This window comes from Fundulus heteroclitus, chromosome 6 (assembly GCF_011125445.2).
Source record: "Fundulus heteroclitus isolate FHET01 chromosome 6, MU-UCD_Fhet_4.1, whole genome shotgun sequence".
Classification (NCBI taxonomy): domain Eukaryota; kingdom Metazoa; phylum Chordata; class Actinopteri; order Cyprinodontiformes; family Fundulidae; genus Fundulus; species Fundulus heteroclitus.
In genome coordinates, this window is record NC_046366.1 from 21,739,418 (window position 1) to 21,758,152 (window position 18,735).

General features: G+C 40.2%; 1 protein-coding gene across 1 annotated transcript in view; it reads right to left on the reverse strand.

Moving 5' to 3' along the window:
- Nucleotides 1-236: 236 nt before the first annotated feature.
- Nucleotides 237-18,735, reverse strand: part of npc1 (Niemann-Pick disease, type C1) — a 29,473-nt gene continuing 10,974 nt past the window's right edge. The window contains exons 9-25 of the mRNA XM_012855509.3: nt 16,921-17,147; nt 15,981-16,081; nt 13,997-14,099; nt 13,722-13,911; nt 13,325-13,507; nt 13,099-13,213; nt 10,999-11,126; nt 9,980-10,114; nt 9,776-9,865; nt 8,673-8,863; nt 8,428-8,543; nt 7,332-7,461; nt 7,056-7,241; nt 5,535-5,766; nt 3,687-3,800; nt 2,422-2,584; nt 237-782 (exon numbers count right to left, since the gene is read on the reverse strand). Of these exons, the coding sequence (XP_012710963.2) occupies nt 700-782; nt 2,422-2,584; nt 3,687-3,800; nt 5,535-5,766; nt 7,056-7,241; nt 7,332-7,461; nt 8,428-8,543; nt 8,673-8,863; nt 9,776-9,865; nt 9,980-10,114; nt 10,999-11,126; nt 13,099-13,213; nt 13,325-13,507; nt 13,722-13,911; nt 13,997-14,099; nt 15,981-16,081; nt 16,921-17,147 (2,487 nt within the window). The 3' untranslated portion in view covers nt 237-699. The remainder of the gene's footprint in view (nt 783-2,421; nt 2,585-3,686; nt 3,801-5,534; nt 5,767-7,055; nt 7,242-7,331; nt 7,462-8,427; nt 8,544-8,672; nt 8,864-9,775; nt 9,866-9,979; nt 10,115-10,998; nt 11,127-13,098; nt 13,214-13,324; nt 13,508-13,721; nt 13,912-13,996; nt 14,100-15,980; nt 16,082-16,920; nt 17,148-18,735) is intronic.

Here is an 18,735-nt window from a genome sequence, read left to right on the forward strand (position 1 = left end):
TGTCTTAACTCTATAATGCTACAGATGTTTTGTTCAGTAACCACGAAACAAACCAGACGCACACCAGTCCAAACCGTTCAGTCCTACAAAGTCTTCGAATGAGATTCTTCAAAGTCTGCGCGATCCAAAATGAAATTTGGTTTGGGATAATGTAAACAGTTTACCGTTTTTTGAAATAAATAAACCGAGGAAAAGGTGGGAAAGAAAGGCGAGAAGCGGAATCTGCATGTGCTTAGACATTTTCTTTTCTTCAGGGGGGGAGGATTTGGTCATGATTAACTGTTTCATGAATAATAATAAAAAAAAAAATTGAGCGTATGTGTTTAAAAGGATTTATATCCACATCAGTGTAGGTGTCCTATGCATCGCCAATCCAACATGGATGTAGACGCGTCTAAAAGTGTCCCTGTTTGATAGCTACTAGCTGTCCGTCAACTCAAAGCGTCTGTTCCTTGGCGTGTTGTTTTTCGGCTTCAGATACTGAAGAATTGTCCTGTAGTGTGAGGAGGAGGAGGACGACGGCGACGAAGACGTGGCCTTCCAAGGTTCCTCATTTCCAAGATCGTTCCTGAGCTAGATCCATGCGTAGCAGCTGGGATGACGATGAGCGTGCCGGGGGTTGCAGAAGCAGCTCGAGCTCACATGTCCCTCGCGGAAAGTTAGTTAATTAGTTCGTTGTGCGGCGCCTCCACAGGCTGGCTAGTATTTGATGAGGGGCTCCCTTTCTGTGCCGGCGTGACGCTGGTTAGCGGCGAGCACCTTCGCTTTGTTCACTGGCGGACCTTTGGAGCGGAAGAGAATGGAAGTAAAACCTAATTCAGTGCGATTCAGGTCATATACATACACTCAGCCTTTGACTTTTTTTAAACGGCTCTTTTGAGAGGGTGGAATAATCACATGACATCCAAATAGAAGGAGTTTGGTGCTTAAATTTAGATTTAATAGGGATTTAGTCTAATTCACAAAGGAGATCAAAATTATATATATATATATATATATATATATATATATATATATATATATATATATATATATATATATATATATATATATATATATATATATATATATATATATATACTGAAGTATGACCACATGCTTTTGATTTTTTGACCACCTTTTCTTGGTCGGGATCAGCAGTTTCATTTCATTTGGTTGATTTTCTGCCATGTTAGGTTAATTGGCCTCTCTAAATTCTCCTTAGCTGTGAGTGTGAGAGAATGGTTGTCTGTCTCTGTGTTGCCCTACGACAGACTGACGACCTGTCCAGGGTGTACCCCGCCTCTCGCCCAGTGAATGCTGGAGATTCAAGCACCCCTCACGACCCCACAAGGGATATACGTGTTAGAAAATGGATGGATGGATGGATGGATGGATGGATGGATGGATTTCCCGCCACAGATCCGCCTTTTGAGCATTAGCCCACTAATCTTCAACAGGGTCGAGGCTTTAGAGAGACCAACGTCTGACCAAATTGTCCCCTCGGATAAAACAGAAACTGGTTAGGACGTTCTGGGACAGCTCGTGGACCACCAGGGCTCAAGCTTGCCTTGAACTGTTGACTTTGTCTTGGTCCATAGTTAACAGAATCTTACATCAACGTGAACTGAGCGGGTGTCGACCGAGTAAGAAGCTCCAGATCCGAAAGCTTGACTGAAATTTGCAGGTGCACAAAAGGACAAGCCAGATGTCTTCTGGAGACAAACTTGGAGATTTATGCCTGGACCTTGTTAATGATCACACAAAGTTTGTGACCTTCCTCTAACTTGATAAAGGACATTTAACAATTAAAGACGCCATACCTGAATTTATTTATTTTTTACGCAATGTAATATAAGCTAAAAGACATGATTTGACAATAACAACTGACTTGGGATTGCGAACTGAAGAGAACCAGGATAGATTTTTCTCTGCCAATGGCCCTTAGTTGACCATTTACAAGAGAAAATATCATTTACCCGAGATGCAGCCATTTATGTCAACGAAAACGAAGAGAAGTCCCTTGATGAAGACTCGTTACCTCCAGAGGATTGTGCACAAGCGCGAGGCGGGTGTTTAATCTCGTCCATGTTGACTGGGAGGAGACCAGGAGGGAGAGAAGGAGGGTTTCTTACAGTTCTAGCTGGATGGTTCTCCTCACTCATGGTTTTGAATTTGTGCAGGATAAGGGATAGATCCTCTAACAATAAATTGGATGCTGTGTCATCATTCCACCCTCAAAAAAAAAAAAAAAAACATGGCAAGCTAGTGTGGCGCAGCTGCCAATGTACCAGGTCCACTAATTGAATGTTTCCTGTCTAAACTTCCACAGACCAATACAAAAAAAACAAAAACTTAGAAACAGTCAAAACTTGATAGTGATAGTTAGTGATGAGTGTATGCACACTATATAATCAATTGTTGCTGTGTAACTTTACAAACCTATATAGCTTAGAAGGACTGGGAGGAAGATGAGGCCGTGCGTTGCCCCGAGGAGCACGATGGCCAAATACATCCTGAAGTAGAAGACTTGGAAGATCTGCGACTTGGAAAGCGCCAGGATTAAAATGCCTCCAAACTTTGTTAACGTGATCCCACTGAACACCTGTCGACATATAATGAAATTAGAATAAGCAACACTAAACCAGCTCTTTCATTTAACCAAGAAAATACTACTATACTTAACTACAGTTAAAGAAATATGTACAAAACAATGATTTTACACACCTTGTTTAGTGACATTTCAAATACGTGAACACTCTTCAGATCATTTGTCTACTATTTAAAGGTGCATGGCCACATTATTTGGCTTTTATTTATTTATTTCACTCTGGTTACATACAAAGTCTTTATGAACGATTATCACATCCTGTTGGTGTACCAGTTGTTATTTTGGTGTTTTAGGCTTTGTTTTTGCTCGATGTGTTAGTAAATAAAGCCATTTGTGTTTATTTACGATATTAACAGAAGTACGTACTGCGCATGCACAGCAGGGGTTAAAACTAGGAAGCGGCTAACGGCTATTAGCATCTTCCAGCGAAACAATGAAGAATAGTCCCAAGAGCCACAGAAAAAATAAATATGACTCCAAGAGGGATAAGACTGGAATGCCGCTGGGAATACAGTATGAATGTTGGTGTTCACTGAAGTGGACGCTAAACCTGCCGATTGCTCAGATGTGACCGCAGAGTTGACTGACGTGAGTAAATTTTCTGATATGAGGCTCATAAAGTTGCTGTTAGATCTGTGTATTAAGTTAATAATGATTCAATCATGCCGAGCTGCCGCTTTACTGCGAGCCATTGCAGAGGCTCAGGCTTGGTCCAACATTATTTACAATTGATTTACAAATTAAGCAAACCGGCATTATGATAGTTCTGCGATACTGCCAGTAGATGGCGCCACATCTGTTTCTATCTGTTCATCATGCCATTTTGGAGTTATTTTTGCCTAAAAAAGGACCATCAAAACACTATCAGGATGGATGCTTTGTGTATATAACTTTGTTTTATCATGATAAAACCGTTTTTGGTCTTTGTTTTTAAGCACGTAACGTGGCTATACACCTCTAATCACCAGTCCTGCAAAGTATTTTTTGCAATCTGAAAGCGGTGTTTTCACTTAAAGATTGATCTATTATTTAAAACAAGACGCAACAGAGCTAACTTCCTGCAGTGCATCTAAAAAAGGCGTGAGCTGCAACTTACGGAGCTGCCCATGTGAGCCAAGGCCTCCTCCGCCCGCTCCACTCGGTTCTTCCTGACGCTGATGGAAAACGCTCGCACAATGTGACTGCAGAACTCCACAGAGATGCCGCAGCTCTGCAAACGGAGGGAAAAGCAGAACATTCAGAACAGAAAGTCACGAGTCAGCTTTTTTTTCCCCCTCTCTCTCATACTGATTATTAGAGGTGACAATAGGTCAAATTAAACCTCTAGTTTCCTTTGTGGCATTTTGATACTACTTGGCATCATGTGACATGTTCAGAATAAACTGCATCAAATCAGGAAGTTTACAAGCAAAAACATTTACAGTGCTGTAAAAAATAAATAAAAAAGTTCCACCTTTCACTCCTTTTGCCTTTTTGTCACAACAAAGCCAAATATAAGATAAACAGAGTAAATACTAAGCCATTACAGCATAGACTTAATATTTTGTTCATCCCTGATGGCAGCAACTACTAAAAAGAGATTTTAAACCTCTGGGGAGGCCGCGCTGCAAAAAGAGAACTCAAGGTAAGTCAAATTTTCTTGAAATTAACACATTTTCCCTTGATTTGAGCAGCTAAATAAGACTATTTGCCAATGGAATGAGTATTTTTACCCCTCAAATAAGATATTTAGATATCCTGCACTTGAAATAAGATGATGGAGATGAATTGTTCTTATTTGAAGTGGAAAAATCTTATTTCATTGGCAAATAGTCTTATTTAGCTGCTCAAATTAGGGATAAATACACACATTTCAAGAAAATGTTACTTACTTTGAGTTCCCTTTTTGCAGTGCGGTTGGACGACTCTTTTTAATTCAGGCACTTTTTTTTCCCCCAGCATTACCAGCTTCTGACCAGGTCACTCTTAAACATATTTTGTCTTAATCAGGCAGTCAGAGGTGGGCTTCCTGGTGGTTTTCAGATTATTATCCTGCTGGATAACCCAAGCACGCTTGATCTTAAACCGGTGGATGTAACTGATCTAAAAAAATAAATAAGAAATCTTGGCAGACGATGAAGCAAGGCAGCCCCTGGCTATCACAATACCACCATCAGGTTTGACTGTGGTCCGTACTGACGTCTTTGCCTGAGAAAGATCAGAGCTGTTCGGCAATGGACCCGGCAGAACATTGAAGACTTTTATCCATCGTGATCCTTGGCGACTGCTGGACTTTTAATTCAATTCAATTCAATTTATTTATATAGCGCCAAATCATGAAACATGTCATCTCAAGGCACTTTACAAAATCAAGTTCAATCATATTATACAGATTGGGTCAGATTATACAGATTGGTCAAAAATGTTCCTATATAAGGAAACCAGTTGATTGCATCAAAGTCCCGACAAGCAGCATTCACTCCTGGAGAAGCATAGAGCCACAGGGAGAGTAGTCTGCATTGTACATGGCTTTGCTGCAATCCCTCATACTGAACAAGCATGAAGCGACAGTGGGAAGAAAATTTCCCCATTAACGGGAAGGAAAACCTCCGGCAGAACCGAGATGATGTTCCTAAACGCTTCCACTTCTTAACAATGGAACGATCAGCAGTGGTGAAAACTCTCTTGCAAAGGCGGCGCAATACTTTTAGTCAATGAGCTCCTCACAACAGCCTAGTTTGTTTCATAAATCATTGCAAATAAGTGCTTGATTTTATAACTGAGAGACCAGAAGTCAACAATAAACAGGTAAGGCTAAATATTTTTTATACATTTCGTAAATTTAGGCGGTTTTTTCTCTCAGAGGGGTTTCATGTGCAACATCAAAAATAATCAAGCATTACTTACTCCTTCAATCCCATTCAAACCACTATGAAAGAATTACAGGGGTTCTTTTTGCTCTTACCATGACCAGGTTGACTAGAGACACAGCGTTGAGGCTGATGTCCCACAGCCACATGACGCCGAACATGTTGACGAGGATCATGGCGATGGTGATGCAGACCATCAGCGCCGACCACAGCTCCAAGCCCAGCAGCACTGTGGTGACCACGAATATGGCCCCCAGCGACACGCACAGGTTAAGAGCCGTGTCGTAGGCGATGGTGAGGTACTGCTCGTAAAACACGTAGAAGACGCTGAAAAGAGGGGGCGACACGAATCGGCAGATGAGTGAATGAAACAGAGAGGATACGGCGCGGTGACTGCTGAACATTTCTATCCGTCCGCGCACATTTCAGTAAAACATAACACGGCTTTGACCACCAGGGAGACACATGGAGAAGGTGTTTCTGATGTAAATTAACTCTAATGCTGCAGTCCTGGTCAAACATTAGCTTCTATGCTTTTTATCATGTTTTAGGACAACTTTATTGTCCATCAACCTTTTTAAGATGGAGATCTGCCTTTGAGATCTGGCAAGAAAAGCACCCATACAGCATACACAGATAAGAAACAAAGAAAAAAAAAGCCTCCCAGCAATACAGGGTTAGAACAGTGCTCATCTGTAACCTACATTTTCCTGCTGACTCCCTTGGACTGTCTACGTAAACCAGCAAAACAAAACTCAGGATACAGCATCCCTGCTCGAAAAAAAAAAAAAAAAAAAGGACCTAAAGCTACTTCTGACACATCCGGTGCCGGCAGCATTCACTGCCCCCGGTAAAGATGAATAAATAGACTCACAATGAAAGAACTGTGAAATATCAAAGCTTAAAGTTAAGGATTTATTTCCCCCATTAAAGAAAAATAATTGTTTTAATTAAAAACAATTATTAAACAAACAAAAAAAAAATCCCAGAGAAAGCACAAATATTGGGACCTCTAAAAAAAATCTTATTCTTCTAAACTTTTGTAATGTGGTTCAAAGTTTTTGGCAACTTCTTATTCTGTTTCCCAGGGATATAATGACGAGACAAAGAACATGTATTTCTTTGGTAGAGACTAGTCGCTACACTGGATGTACACAGGACAAAATACTTTTATCTCGCCACCAAAAAGTAAACAGGATGTTTAAGAGGGCAGAAAGAAAATCTCAAAAACTGACTGCAGGAAGGAGTGAAATGTTCATTAGTACTGCTAAATAAAGGCTGCTAAATAATAAAAAAACAAACTCATCTGTCCTACCAGCTTGCAGGTAAACAGTATATTTAACTATACCGGGACTTTAACTCGAGCCCCGACGTTTGGTTAGACGACACTAAGACTGAACTCCAGGCAGGCTTGGTGCAACAAAACATGAATATATGGAAAAGCAAGTCCTGCCTTCTGTTAAGTATTAGTGGAGGACCTGTGATGCTGAGGCATGTTCATCTGTCAATAACCCCAAAACCTTGTTGGTATGCAAGGCTTCATGAAGTCTTTGACATACCAGGGTGAAAACAAATGATTTATGAAGCATGTAGAGCGTCACAATAACACAATGTACCTGTAGGCAAAGACTTTCTGACCCATGGACTGGCTGATATTGTTGGCCAGGATTCGTGCCATTTTCAAAGCGTTGATGAAGTCCGGGGACTCCTTTAGGATGGTGTGGTACGTCATGAAGTAAGTTGCTCCCACGCCTGTGTTGTTGGGGTACCGCTGGACTGCTGTGGCATAAGCTGCATGCCCGCTGGAGGAAGATTCATCAACAACAAGTTAGGGCAAAAAGATTCAACGGCTAGGGAAATACGTGTCTCTTAAAATAAATTCGACCCATTACCCTTTTCCACACTTGGGATTAGGGTTGTCTGACAGGAACATGGGCAGAAACCGCATGAAGTCTTCTCCTTCTGGCCTCTGCTTTCCGCTCTGAGTCATGGGCCGGCAGGACACGCAGGACGGGTCCACGACTAGTAATTAGATTTAGAAACACGTCAAGTCGGACACACGGGATTTGAGAAGATATGTAATTCTGCCCTAAGATGAATTCAAGACCCAAAAAAAGGAATTTATCAAAATTTGATGGAAAAACACTTTTTTATTAACTTTTATTGCATGACTTTAGAGAGTTAAAGCATCTGAAGAAAAGGTCACATTAGCAGGAGGACAACATGTAAATGCCATAAAGAAAGAAGACGACAGAGATGCTGAGCTCAGATCACACTGCAAAAACGTAACTAAAAATAAGTCAATTGCTCTCATTCTTGAAATGAGTGTATTTGTCCTTGATATGAGCAGGTAAATAAGATTATCTGCCAATGGAAAGAGTATTTCGACCCCTAAAATAAGATATTTAGATATTCTGCCCTCTAAATAAGACTATGGAGATGAATTGTTCCTATTTTAAGTGCAAACATCTCATTCCATTGGCAAATGATCTTATTTACCTGCTTAGATCAAGGATAAATACACTCATTTCAAGACAATTTGACTTATTTTTAGTTACGTTTTTGCAGTGCAGATTTCCCACATTTCTCATGTAAAATTAACAGACCTCTTCAGACTCAAATTTTATTTATGTATGAATAATATAATATACATTTCTATTTCTACTTAAATATGGAACCTGGAAAAACGGAGACAAGTAAGTAAGTAAGTAAGTAAGTAAGTAAGTAAGTAAGTAAGTAAGTAAGTAAGAAAGAAAGAAAGAAAGAAAGAGAATGGAAATACGGTACAAGGAAGGAAAGAAGGACACATGGGAGTAGGCTTGAATTTGAAAGTTTTTAATCACTTTAGTGGCAAAATGCTGTTTTATTTGTCAAATAGCTTAAAGAGTCGACTAAAATGTTGCGTGGTTTTGGCATTTAGATCTCATAATCCACAAACAATAGTTCAGTTCGCCGACACTGGATTAGAAAAAAAAAAAAGAAACGTACCTGAGGCATTGCAGAAAGCTCCAGAGTTGTTGTAGAAACGACAGCAGGTCGATTGAGGCTTCACCCAATCGAAGTAGTCATCCAGCCAAGAGGACGGGGTGTAGGCAATGGTTGAGCTGGGAGCGAATAAAAACAATGACATGGTTAGACTGGTGAAGGGTTTTGTGAAGGGACTCAATATGTGTAACGTTGACTTAATCAGTGTTCCAAGCTGTGTTTAAAGCGTTTTCATAGTTTTGACTTACTAATTGCTGATGAGTGAGGCAGAGTAGATCTGCTGCACCAAGGAGTTGTTGTTGCACCCCACTCCTCCGCACACAGTGTTTTGGCCCTCTAGGCTACTGTAGTTGAGTCCGTCCTCCACTACGAAGTAAACAGGAGCTCCGGTGTGGAGGTACTCGCTCAGGTTCTTGAAGTAGTCCAGAACATATGAGTCCTAAAGGGAGAGACGAGCTGTCAGGACAAACTGTAGGTGATGGATTCAATAACGGACACCATGGGAGGGGGGAGGGTTAGTTTTTTCACCTTATGTCACGTTACAACAACAAACTTTGTTGTATTTCACTCGTAGTGCATTCGGTAGACCCACAAATGGTAGTGCACACAAATAATGTGATGTTATAATTTCCTTTTTAAAAAAAAATCTGAAAAGTGCTGCATGCAATGATTTTCATCCCCTTTTCCTCATAGATCCCTGAATAAAATCTTATTAAACCAGTGGTCTTCAGAAATCACCTAATTATTGAAGACAATCCAAATGTATCCAATATAATCTGAGCATAAAAACAGCTAGTCGGTGAAGGCCTCAGAGGCTTTTTAGAGAAGTTTTGTCCTGAGCTTTAGATATTTCAGAGATCTGCCGAGTCCATCTCCCAAAAATGGAAAGACTGTCACAACCCCGGACCCACTAAAACGTAGCCGAATTAGCCAAGAAGCCCATGATAACTTTGAAGATGCTGCAGAGATCCACAGCTTAGGTTGAGCTCTTTTGTAAAGAGTTAAAATGTTCAGTAACTAGATGTGTGCAGTCGGTAGGGAACAGACTTACAGCTGTAATTTTACTAAAAAGGTGGTTCTACAAACCATTGTCTTTGTTGGTGGTGAGTAAAAATGTAAAGTAATATTTCCCTTTCCATCCACTTCACAATTATGCACTACTTTGTGTTGTTTTTTTTTTACAAAAATAGCAGTGAAATAATTTTAAATTTGAGGCTGTAATGTGACAAAATATAAATAAGTTCCAGTACTTTCAATACTTTAAATAAAGGGTGCGGCAATATTAAGGCGCAATTACATGAACTCAAGGTCTGCATTCCTGAAAAGACAAATAAAAAAAAAAAAAACTTACATCAGGCATAGACAACTTCTGGTCCAGCCCAATTTCCACTTTATTGACAACGGCAATACTGAAGGACAGTATGCCCACAAAAACCGCCACCTGTTGAAAAGGAACATGACGGTCACGTCAACTAAAAGGCCAACAACGCCGGACTTGAACTGATCGGTGGCTTTGAAACGGCCAGGCGGGCGCGGCCGCTGGAGTGTGACTCACAATGATGGGCCGGACCCACTCTTTTAGGATGAATGGAGCGTAGACTTTCTTGAAAAAGCGGAAGAGGAAGCCTTCGGTCTTGACTTCCTGACGTTCAGGCAGTTTCACACAGCAGCAGATGTCAAGTCGATTCCCCTTTTAAACACGAAAGACACACACACACGCTATTCAAAACATGCAAACGAAGATCCGTTGATAAAGTTCAGTCATAACCACACGGTGAAAAGGCCAGCAGAGCCACATAATGAGGCAATGAGGTTTTAAGATCTAAAACTCGTAGATATTAAATTACGGTAATTTGCACGTTACTAGATGATAAAGAATTTCAGATAAAAAGCACTTGCAAAAAAGCCTTACTAAAAACAAAATTCCTTTCCAAAATAGAAATTTTGATAGAAATTAAATGAAAAGAACACTGATGTAAATTTCAGGAAGTCATCCGATCCATCTGATCAATAGATCAGATGGCAATGTTAAACTTTAATCATGCTCAGAAGAACCTTTAAACACAATCTATGGTCAAAATGAAACCAAAATATACGTGTTCAGCTCAAATGTCACATGGCTACATTTAACATTGCTGTAAAAACTGATTTAAGCCTTCCTCTGACGGAAATTGTACCCGTCATGTTCTCAGCTGGGTACAATTTCTGTTCTTTCTTGAATACAAAGGTCTTGCAGTAATCAGGCCTGAGTGTGGCAGGTTAAAGTGAATTAAAAGACACATTGAACCACAGTTTACTCACATTTTAAACCAAGGGAGAATTACATTTTCACACAGAGCCAGGTTGGTTTCAGAGCTTTTGTTCCTAATGAATATGATAATTTGAAAGCTGCTGTTATATTAACTCAGGTCATCTTTGATTGAAATCTAAATTTAATGATGCAAAATATTTCATGGTGAAAAAAAATCTGTAAGGGCGTAACTACTGTAATGAAATTATGAATCCTTTGGAAGTTTTTATTCTTTTTTTAATGCATCAAATAAAAAAAATAAAAACATCCTCCCTTATTCTTACCTCCTGTCTTTTGGCGTCCAAGCCGAGCAAGCTGACAAAGCAACTGATCTGCAACAGGAAATCGATGAAAACAGCCAGGCCAGCAAACAGAGAGAAGGTCCTCACGGCGGGCATGTTCGACAGAGCACCTGGAAGATAGCCCAAAAAAATAATATAGGTCAGCCTGAGGCTCAGCAGAAACCTGAAGCAATCCGTCTGTCAGCTGTATGATTGTCAGTCATAAAATCCAACTTTATTGGTTTAGGGTCAAACATTTACACTGTAGCCTCTACTACTGGGCAGATTTTCATGGATTTTGCAACCTGTAGCAAAAACAGACAATAAACAAACAATGAAAAAAAAAAAAATCAGCAAGAGGTTTTGGCAAAAATGTGTGGACGGGTTCCGGTTCTGCGATATTGACAACCCTGGCAACGCCTTTAAGATTAGCATTTACTTTTTATTATCATTTTCAAGCTAATAAGAATTTGTAGAAACCTTCGATTTGTAATTTATGACTTTTTGTGTCCCACCGGTCTGGAAGCAGCAGGACGGGTCGGTGTGAATAAAAGAATGGACGAGTAGAAAAACACCTCAAGCTGAATGTGAAGAAGTATGGTGGGGGTTCTGTAACGTTCTGGGCCAGTTTCTCCTCTAAAAGCCCCGACGTTCTTCTAGGGGTGCCTGACATGATATTCAAAATACCATTTTTAAGTCTGGTCAACTCTAATAGTAGTAAAGGCTTATAAGTGGATTTGGCCATTCGGTTTGGATCACCATCCTGTTGAAAGACCCAAACAAACACCTTTAAATAGACATAAACAATAATAAGTTAATCTCTTCCTAGGGATGGCTCAGTCTCCACCAGACTTAAAATCTGTTTGGACAATCAAGAAAGATTGCAGAACAAGGAATGATCCCCCTCTCTGGTTTGTGTCTGGGCTCTGTAGCCAATCACAGAAAGCCGAGGAGGAGACGGTTGGTCCTAGCGATGGCTGGCTGAATATTAAGCCTTACATTTATACCGTATGCGCTTGTGATGGCTGCAGTCACACAAACTGGGTAATATCTATCAAATATCACACTGCTACAATAAGTACACAATTATCTACACTTGCATTTTGCTTTCTTTAAAAATACAATTTCATTTACAGATTAAGGAACAGGTTTTGGTATAAATTGAATTTATTTAAACAGTAATATGACATAATATGAGTGAGCGTATTTTAGTTTACCGGTTTACCTTGTCATGTATGTGTTACTTGATTTAATTATTTTGTTTACTGAGCTACTACAGCGGCAGCTGTTGCGGTACTTTGGCTGAACAAACAGGTGGAAAATGGGCGGAGCAAGCCGATGTGGAGGCATGCAAATTGGCTCATACAACAACTCTGGATGGTGGGGGGGAAATGGGATTTGCTTATGTTAGTTTCAGCAAGTTTTTTTGTGTGTCTTTGACACCTTTTTGTGTCTTTGTAGGCTGATCAGCCACTATTTGAGTTTTCCCACCGTCTCATTTAGTTGGTCTGTTTGTTGAGTTGGTGTTTGTTGCCAGTTTTTTTTTTTTTTTTTTGAGTATAGTTTTGTTATTCTGACCTGTTTTGTGGGCCCAAGATCTTCATTTTGGTATACTTTATCCAAGTTTGTTTTTTTGGGTTCCATAAAAACACTTTTCTCTGAGCTTAACCTGTGCCAGACTATCATTTACTGTTCAATCCTTCACAGCACTGTTTGACCTCGGACTGTAAAACAAGCAAAGTTAAAAAGGTAAAATTACAAACATGGAAAGCTATGTGAGCTTCACTACATAAATAATTAAAATGTATGAGCTGCAGTAGTAAGTTCCTGCTTTTCAAGACAAAAAGAAGCTTTGTGCCTTTTGGGAATTGTAACGGGTCTACTTGTTAGAGACATTTGCCTATTTGAGCTGCTTTTAGTAGACCGCTTCTGCTTTTCTTGCGATAAGCTGCTTGTTGACAAGCTCGGTTTTGGAATCTCTCCCCAGGGACCGGATGATCCCATCCAAATAGTTTGTGGTTTGTAACACCTTTGCTAATTTGCAGCCGGTCCGCCCCCCTCTGGTGTGCGTTGTGTGCACAAAGAACAGCAGAGTTATCTTACCCAGGAAGAAGGCCACAGTCTCTGAGAAGGAAGACAGAAACATGCTGGGGGCTATGTCTCCAAGAATACGGCCGATCTGCTGGTGAAGCTCTTCCTGTGGCCGCCGCTCATCTCTCTGTTCACAAAGGCACGCATGCTCAAATTTAGCATCTCGTCTTTGAGAGGCAGCTACATACAACGTCAAAGCAACGGATCAACACAATAAAATGTCAGCACAGGAGTTCACCTGGTACGTCTGCACGATGATGAAGATGTTGTCGACGCCGACGGCGAGCACCAGGAAGGGGATGACCTCGATCACGATGAGCGTAAGAGGGATGCCCGCATAGCTGAAGATCCCCAGAGACGAAGACACGGAGCTGAGCACAATCAGGATGCCCGCTATACCCAGAGAGATCTTAGAGTCCACCTGTACAGATCAAAAACCCGAGATGAATCCGCTTCCGCTTCAAGCATGAGTAACAGGCGATGGGACAGTGACCCATGTTGTTCCTGAGTAAAACAGGAAGGGCAGGTTAAGATGTGAAACTATTTTAGCCACGCGTGACGGCAAGCAGCACACCAAGGGGCTCAGTCACTAGATAAAAATGCAGATGACATCAAGTCAGGGCTTCGGTCATTACCAGCAGCCTCCTGAAACTGTTGATGTGGCCCAAGGCGAGGGAGATGTAGATGAACATGATGGCGTAGCTGATTATGATGGTGCTGATGTCGCTGTTGCTCTCCCTGTCGATCTCGTCCTCGATGCTCCTCTCTGCGCTGAAGGCCACGGTTAGGTTGGGGTTGTTGAAGTTCTTCATAAACCGGATGAACCTGAAATGCACAAACATGAAATAAACACATAAAAAAAACAAAATATGTGGCTAGGGTGGGTTTGTCCGATCGATTGCCGTCTTACTCTTGTTCCCATGCTAGAGCTTGGCCCATCTTGACCGAGTCGTTCAGGTAGTTGTTGAGCGGGAAGGTGATCACGAGAGCTGTAGCGTTGTTGTAGTTTGCCTCTGCAATTTCAAGAAATACATTTATTATTAAGTGTACAGTTGAAATGTACGTCTTCTTTTACCAATCACTAAAATAAGATGGGTGAGCTGAAGGCCTCTAAGGATTTCTTATAAAATTATAAAATCCACAGAATAACAGAGGTCCATGCTGCAGCATGGACGGTTAGTATGGTGGGGTTAACAGGGACAAAACGAAATAAGAGAAATCATGAAATAAAAAAAAGAAATGGTGTATGTCCCATTAAGTAAATAAATGCATCATTAAATCTCTCATTAAATAAAAATATATTTAAAATTATGACATTAAGTATTTAAATGACATTTCTAAATAAAGACATTCATTTCATAATATATTTAATTATTCCACTCTAAATTTATTTAGTTCATGGGTCATCATTAAATCATTTAAACGGCCAACCTGACCCATGAGGACCTGACCCATCAAACTCTGTGGGCGGGGCCAACGCTGATCCTGTGAACTCCATTGCTTTTGTCTGATGTCTTAACATGGTTAGAGATATTTTAAACCAAGCTAGGGATACACGGTAGAGGCTGGTCTCTCAGGGTTTGCAGTATAGAAACTGGAACAACTGATTGAAGTTGCATCGGTGAGCTGCAGAATGTGTTATCTGGCTGCGTGTCAATCTCTAATCTGAGCTCGATTTGTCTTGACTAGATCAGTGAAGCGACCTATCGTACGTCATGCTCTGTTAAGGAGCCACCCTAATCCTGCCCAATGACAGTTTGAATTATTTCGTGTCGACACTGGGAACCAGAAATAAATGAATCTAGTGTGAAATAATTAAATGTATTTTCAAATTAATTTCTTTCTCTTCCCTTCTTTTCTTTTTCTAATTATTTAATGTCATGATTTAAAAAGTGTATATTCAATCATTTAATGGCATATTTAATTAATAAATTTCATGAGACATACACATTTATTTATTTCACAATATATTTCTTTAATCTTATCAGTTTTAACCCTCCGTATTTGAGTACTTTTTGGTACAAAAATATGAAACACCCAATAATTTTTTTTGGAAAGAGTCCTGAGTCATCTGTGGTAATCTTTGGGTTCATCATGTTTCACATTTTTGAGAATGTATGCTTCAGGCAGGTCATGAGGCCGTCCAATGAGAAGCTTTCTAAAAACACCTATGGGCGGTGCCTGATGATCAGGCCAGAGGAGGCTGGCCAATCACAGGTGGGGGAGGTTGGGTTTGTTTTTAATGGGAAAGGTGTGACACACAGACGGAGGCGGCATTGCAGAGGTTTAAAAGATCCCTACTGTTTTACGTCAAACTGAGAAGAGATCATGACCAGAGGAGTGCTGAAGTTTCACATTTGCTCATTATTCGAGAAAAACAAGAGCCAACTACAGTTTGTTACAAAGCCTTGCAAAAGAATGAAATGACTCTTGAACGTATTCATATTTTGTCGTGCCACAACCACTGGCTGCCATGTATTATATTGGGATTTTATGTCACAGACCCGAAAAAAAAAAAAAAGACATTTATAAATTGGGCAAGTAGAAGAAACCTGTCTTGATTCTACCTTCCGACAGCTTCCCCGTCTCTGCTGAAGAGAAGCAACTTCCTATCATGACTCCATCCATGCCATGTTTCACTGTATGGAGGGTGTGCTCAGGGTCAAGTGCTAATTATCTCCCAAAGAAACTACACTTAAGTTTGAGGTTCCTATGTGACAAAATGTGAGAAAGAGGACTTTTGCAAGGCACTACTGCAACAGTGCTGATAACCCCCTCCACTTGTGAGGTTTTCATAGAGGCCCTACGATCGTCTGACATAAACCTACACCTGATACAGGGATGTTCTCATGTACAGGTATTATTGAACAGTTGTGCAAGAAAAAACTACTTACCATCATAACCTCCAAGTGCCAGCCAAGGGAACACGGGGCCACCAAAGGTTCCTAGGCAGGGATCATGAAGGAGGGTGGTGTCGTTGAGGGACGCTGGGGCGCTGCAGGAGAGGAACATCCCAAGTTAAGGGCTTGGGGGGGCTACAGCAAAATCACAAATGTCCAAATGGATTTTAGTTATGAAGAACAGGAGGATAACCAAAGCATGACAGGTAAGGAGGAAGTCTGCACGCGCCGTTCTAAAAAGAAGAATCATCTGGAAATGTAACAAAAGGAGCGAACTCCTAAAAGGACACGAGAAGTTTAAATGTTTCCTAAACAGATTTGTGCAAAACATCATACGGAGGAGCGCGGCGAAAGTATTCCCGCCCCTTTCCCACGTTCTGTCGCTCGGCGACCAGAAAGTGAGTTTCCTTTTATTTTATGTGATATACCAGCAACTACTTAGATACCCCTAAAGCAGATTCACCTCATAAGCTTGTTAGAGAAGCCATCTGATCTGAAACTGAAGAAGCTGGAATCACTGAGTGTATTTAAGGGGCATCTGGAAGGATTTTGAAGCACAAACTACTGGGTGTAAGAATTTTACACTAATATACTGCTGACCAGTCACAGATAAGTTGACATTTTTTACCGCCCTGATCTTTACGAACTAATATGCACACTTTGGTTATGTTGCTATAGTCTGTCTGAGTTCTCTTGGTATGACTGCGTTTGCAGGACTGCATACGGTGAACTGAAAAAGCATTGAAGCAGGAACAGCTACAGTGGCACCTTCCTCTGCAATTCTGTGAAAATGCAACGAGAAACGAGTGTCTTTAAAAGAACGTTTCTCCAAAATAAAATGCTAAAGATAAAAATAGAAGGACAGCGAAAACATAACGCACACTTCCAGCTTATAGATAAATTTAGGACAAAGGAAAGAAAAAAAACCAAATACCTGACGCAGTAGAGGAAGTGGCTGTGATAGTCGGCGTACACGAAGAACTCGTCTCCGGCGACGTGGTCCAGCACGGCGTGGCTGTTCTGGAAGTAGTTGAGGACACTCAGGACGGTGCAGTTGTTGTTGTACGGCGCCAGAGGAGCCAAGCAGATGTCCTTCAACGTCACGTTCTGGCCGCCGTATTCTGCTACGAGGTTTTCGATTTCAAGCTGCAGATCCAGCACCTGGTGGGGTGAGGTTAGAGAAAATATGAAAGGGGAATAAAAAAAAAAACCTGCTAAAACCTCAGTTTGAAAACCCATGTAGCACTGCACCTGCAGAAAATGGCGATGATTCAAAGCAGAAAATATTTAAACCACCTCTTTTTCTGTCCTCTGCAAAAGCTCGCTTGAGCTTCAAGGGTGATTGTAGAGCGGGTCGGTCTTCAAACAATTGTATCAACTAATTAAAGCTCATTAGGTTTATTTATATAGTTGATATGTTAAGTTTGGTTCTTGTCTTTTGATGGTCCTCTGCCTCATTGTGACAAAAAGGCAGCAGGCAGTCAGTTTAGTTTCATTAACAAAGACTGATTTTAGGGGCTGTGCGATACTACTATACAATATTTATCTCCATATGTTTTTCTTTTCATAAAGTTATAAAAAGATCTCTGAATCAAAGCTTTATCCCAGATGTCTCACAAGCAAATCTTCTTAACAGCTGTAGATAAATATGAGAAACGGCTAAAAAAAAAAAAAAAAAACTAGAAAAAGCTGTTCCTGTGTAACAGCGAGTGAGAATGCTAATCTGCAGAATGATTTGAGCAGATGAATGAAAAACATTGAAATCAAAGAAGAACCAATTTGAACATGAAAAGACAAAAGCTGAAGGATTAGAAGAATGTTATGAAAAAGCTAAACCAGTTAAACAGTAGTAGTATCAGCAGTAGTAGCATCATTATTATCAGTTTTAAAAGAATTTGAAGGAATTTGAAGGATTTAAAGAATTTGAAGAATGTGAAAATGCAAAGAATTTGAAGGAATTTGAAGGAATTTGCATTCATTTCATTAGGAGCAAAAAATGCATAAAAAGTACAAATATTTATAAAAGTATAGAGGTTAGCATAACCATGAGATATAACAGTAATGTCGAGAATGAGCTGAACGTATTGATCCCAGAATTGTTGAAATCCGTTGAAAAAAATTAAAAAAAAAAAAAAGATAGACATGAACAGGATTCGAACCCATACTCTCAGCATAAAAGGTAGCACCTATAACCACTGTGCTACACAGTAGATATACAAATAAAGTCTGTTTGAGATCTAAAGACTTTGTACAATATGAAGGATTTGGACAATATGAAGAATGTGAATAAATTTAAAGATGTGAAGAATTTGAAGAATGTGAATATTGTGAAGAATTTGAGGGAATTTGAAGAATTTGAAGGAATTTGCATTGATTTCTATGGGAGCAAACAAAAAAACGCACAAAAGGTTATATATTTTAAACAGTATAAAAGTTAGCATAACCATGAGATATAGCAGTCATGTCGGGAACAAGTAGAACGTTTTGACACCAAAATTGTTGAAATCGGTTGAAGTATGCGGGAGTACTTAGTAGGGCTGTGCATAAAAATCGATATAAAGATTAATATCGATATTTTTAAAAACGATTTAATATCGATATTCTGGCTTTCAATATTGATATACCTCCCAACCTCTAGGGGGCGTTATTACAGCGCAACCATTACAGTTCACAGCGAAGGAGAGCAAGTGAGACGAATTTGTGGAACGGCCGACAGGATTTTAGAAGCTCCTATGTCCCTAAAATCAGA